This window comes from Brassica oleracea, chromosome C7 (assembly GCF_000695525.1).
Source record: "Brassica oleracea var. oleracea cultivar TO1000 chromosome C7, BOL, whole genome shotgun sequence".
NCBI classification, from domain to species: Eukaryota; Viridiplantae; Streptophyta; class Magnoliopsida; order Brassicales; family Brassicaceae; genus Brassica; species Brassica oleracea.
The window spans coordinates 41,343,149-41,347,838 of NC_027754.1; the positions used below are offsets into that span (position 1 = coordinate 41,343,149).

The 4,690-nt window shown below is 37.5% G+C and overlaps 1 protein-coding gene across 1 annotated transcript; it reads left to right on the forward strand.

The window, feature by feature from the left end:
* The first annotated feature begins 1,093 nt into the window (after positions 1-1,093).
* Positions 1,094-3,731, forward strand: LOC106303318. The gene is made up of 8 exons (XM_013739620.1): positions 1,094-1,319; positions 1,410-1,777; positions 1,868-2,171; positions 2,254-2,784; positions 2,865-3,101; positions 3,188-3,378; positions 3,469-3,546; positions 3,645-3,731. The coding sequence occupies exons 1-8, from the start codon at positions 1,094-1,096 to the stop codon at positions 3,729-3,731; spliced, it is 2,022 nt and encodes a 673-aa protein (XP_013595074.1).
* Positions 3,732-4,690: the final 959 nt, after the last annotated feature.

Sequence of the window (4,690 nt, forward strand, 5' to 3'; positions counted from 1 at the left end):
AAATGCAAAATTAATTTGGAAAAAAAAATGGGAATATACCGACGGACAGTGGTCGTCGGAATTTACCGACGGACAACGGTCGTCGGAATATCCGTCGGTAAATTCTGACGAACAAGGTCCGTCGGTAAATTCCGACGACCACTGTCCGTCGGTACTGTCCGAGGAATGTTCTCCGTCGGTACGTAGTTTTTCCGATGAACTCTGGTCTCGTGTATCCGCATCGTAATATCGTCGGAAGTTCGTCAGAATGACGTTTCTCGGTATTCGTCAGAAAGTCGTCGGAAGTTCTGACGAAATTCCGACGAATTTTTTTTTTCCGACGAAACGATACCGACGGACGGGTTCGTCAGAAATTCGTCGGAATCGGTCTATTCCGACGAATTTCCGACGATTTCGGCCGTCAGAATCCCCCTGTTTTCTTGTAGTGACTATTCTATTTGATAAACATAGAATATAAATGATTTCTTAATGTTTCAAGAAAATATGAATTTGATAATGTGTTTGTTTAGTAGACTGTGCTTAATTCAGTATAAAGTTTTATGTGTAAAAACTTCATATCTAATGCAAACATAATTTTTTCGTGAATACTACCTTGCAATGAAGAATATACACACATTTTTGCAACAATTCTTGTGAATACTATACTATTTTATTTTAATGTCTAAGTATATTGTAGTCATCTTCCTCCTCCTCCTCTCCCTCCCCCCTCTCCTCCTTGTATAGTTTAGTTATTTAATGGATGAAATCTAACCTTGTAATTAATTTTCTTTGGACTGTACTATATAGTGTGGAGTACAGTATAACATATTTTTGGAGCGTTAACAACAAGTGCACGTGTTCAGAGAGAGATTTTGGTCACGTAAATCATCTCATATTCTCATCCATCCACCGTGGTATTTGTAGCATTGATATATTTTTAATCTTTTTTCCCTTATCTATAGCAAGTTTTCGGAAAAAGAAAAAAGATTGGATATTAGGTAGGTAAAGCCCACACCAATACTAGGTTTCATTTAGGCCCATTAGTTTGGTGTATGTATAAGAGAAAACCTAGTTGTACGGATGGAGGACTTGCGTGTGAGATTTGTTAGAGAGGATGTCGAAGACAGCTAAAATAGAGGTGTGGTGGGACACGAATGACTGCCCGATTCCAGAGGGGTATGATGCTAGTCGGGTCCGCCCAAGTATAGAAAGGGCGTTCAAGGAACTAGGCTACACTGGTCCTGTCTCCATCACTGCCTATGGCGACCAAAAAAAAACCCCTTGCCACGTCCTGCGAGGGCTCTCTTCCACTGGAGTCGCTGTTGTACATACCATATCAGGTTAGTCTTTCTCTGATGGTTAGTATATTATAACAAAAACAACCCCTAGACTAGAATTTTTATGTAATTCATCCATATATATATTCACAGATAGCACGCGCTCAGTCATGTATCGGGATATGGTGGAATGGCGAGCTCAAAATCCACCTCCGAGTATAATTTTGATCATATCCGATCAGGTGGAAGGTGACTTCTCCTGGGATCTTGCCCGCCTACAACAGCGCACTAGATACAAACTTTTTCTGGCTTATTCAAGCAAGCCTTGTAAGGAATTATTCCTGCTCTATAAAGCAAATTGGCGCTGGGAGAAATTACTAGAAGAAGGAGGCACACCACCACTTGTGGCGGCGGGTGGATTATCATTTGCTGCCGTGTTTTATTGCAAATCGTGTAATTTCAATTGCCAAAGCGTGAAGACATTCAGGAATCATCTCTCGAGTTATAAGCATGGAATGGAAGTAAGCAAAGCATCCTCTCTCTCTCTCTATATATCTCTCTCAAATTCTTTTGTTTCATAATCTGAGCATAATCTCTACTTTGTCGAGCAGGATGCTATAAATTCTCCGGACTCACGACTGTCATGTGTAACCAAGACTTGGGCAAAGAACTACCCGGCCACGCCTGAACACGCCACCGCTAAAATACATGTGTTGTGGGACATGAATGACTGCCCTATTCCTGAGGGATATGATGCTTGTCGGGTCCGTCCAAGTATTGAAAGGGCGTTAAAGGAACTAGGCTACACAGGTCCTGTCTCCATCACTGCCTTTGCCGACCAAAAACAAACCCCTGATCACCACCTTCTTGCGCTCTCTTCCACTGGTGTCGTTTTTGCTCATACCCTCTTTCCCTGTTAGTGTATCCCATTTCCCTGCTGTTATATAATTAGTGTTTAATTAACTTTCAACTGAAATTGTTTCCTTTGTTGAAATAGGGGACTTACACAGTCGCATGATTACAGAATTTGAGGAATGGACAAAAGATAATCCTGCTCCGGCTTCAATTATGATCATATCGGATGAACTGGCTTTGAGAAAGTCCCATTCATCACTTATTTGCCGGAAACTACAAGAGAGTAACTACAAGTGTTTTTTGGCTTATTCAGTTAGGCCTTTTGAAATGCCAGTCCTGCTCACTTCTGCTGAGTGGCTCTGGGATAGCTTACTTTCAGGTTCTTGTTTCTTGTTTGTTCTCTCATGTGTAACGAAGACTTGGGCAAGGAACTACCCGGCCACGCCTGAACACGCCACCGCTAAAATACATGTGTGGTGGGACATGATGGACTGCCCGATTCCCGAGGGGTATGATGCTCGTAGGGTCCTTCCAAGTATAGAAAGCGCGTTCAAGGAAATAGGCTACTCTGGTCCTGTCTCCATCACTGCCTTTGCCGACCAAAAAGAAACCCCTGATCACCACCTTCTAGCGCTTTCTTCCACTGGAGTCGATTTTGCACATACCCTTCCCTGTTAGTTAGTCCCCATTTCCTGTTATTTAATTATTAAGGTTTTAATTTTCAACTGAAATTATTTCTTTTTGTTGAAACAGGGGTCTTACACAGTCGCATGATTACAGATTGTGAGGAATGGATAGAAGATAATCCTGCTCCGGCTACAGTTATGATCATATCGGATGAACTAGCTTCGCCCAAGTCCCATTCATCACTTATTTACCGGAAACTACAAGAGAGTAACTACAACTGTTTTTTGGCTTATTCAGTTAGGCCTTTTGAAAAGCCTGTCCTGGTCACTTCTGCTGAGTGGCTCTGGGATAGCTTACTTGCAGGTGTTTTCTTTGTTTGTTTGTTCTCTCATCTTCCACAACATAACCACCAAACTAATTTAGCTAAGCTTTTTTTTTTTCCTCCTCAGTTTCAGAGACAAAAAGACAGACTCTTCAGAAGGGCTGTGAAAGTGAAAGTGAAAGTGAAAGTGAAAGTGAAAGTGACAGTGAAAGTGAAAGTGAAAGTACCGGTATGTTTTATTGCGATTTGTGCGACTGTGATTGCGAAAGCATGGATGATTTCAAGAAGCATCTCTCAAGAGAACAACATACACATGAGGTACGCATCCTCTCCCCTCTCCCTCTCTATCAATATATAGATTGTCTAGACTACAACCTGTTTAACTCTTTCTACTCGTTGTCATAACAGGACAAGATAATGAGTACGCATTTTCAATCTTTTCCTCACCGGCATAGGCAATTTAAAATATCCAAGTACCATGATGAGGCAAGTTTTTTTACTTAATGATAATATATAGATTCTCAACAGAGGAAAACATGTCCAAATACTCATATGTTTCATTTCATATAATATAAATGTTGTAGGTAGGATATCCTCCCAAGACCAAACGTATGAGGAAAGCATCCCGGAAAGTTTTTCTCCCAAGATCATTACGTTTTACTAGACGTTGAAATTGTGTTTACTAAAGTGAAGCTAGCTCGCTCTTCCTTTTTGCTCTATGTTTCCCTTTGAACTATTTATTTCTTGTTTCCTTGCTTGTTTAACCCGGTGCTTGTTTAAATTTAAATTAAACTGAATGGTGTTTTTATTTATTTATTGAATTTAATGATGAACCTTAACGAAAATGCGTGGGAAAACGGTTTATTCACAACCGCACTATGAAGCCAGAGAAAATACATACCCAAACAATATTAACGTGCCAAAACATTTCTAAACTAAATAGGAGTTTGGATTGCATACATCAACTCATAATAAATAGCTAAAACATGCCTCGTAACTGACACGTGTCAGTCTATTTTAAAATATATTGATTTATTTTTTTAAATTATTATCTTTTAGTTTTTATCATTTTATTTGTTTGTAAAGTACCACAAATAATTAAAATCATCAAGTTGACCTTATTTATAATTTCAAAATTGGAAATAAATTTTAATATATGGTGATATATAAAATAGAAATATTTTTTATCAAATAAAATAGATTTAATAGTATAAATATATTATTTTTATTATTATTTCATATTGAAATATTTGATACAAAAAATTTAAATAAATAGAAAACAACATAAAAACAGTATCATAATTTAAAGTCTGATTTAATCTCACTAGTTCTTAAAATTTATAAAATATTTTTATATTTTCTTAGGTTATTTTAGTTGCAAATCTTATTATGTGCTTGTGTGATATATATAATATAAATAAAATTAAAAATTTGTAATTTTTGTTTGTAGTTATCAAAACTAATGTTAAATACACTAGGCATAATGTGTGCGTTTGACCCTAACCTAGCGCCGAATCAATTATTTGGTAATTATACGAGAATTAATTGGGAAATAGTTTTGTAAACTTTTTGTGTATTATTAATATGACATACTAGTTTTGTAGCAAAATAAAAATAATGTAATATAGTC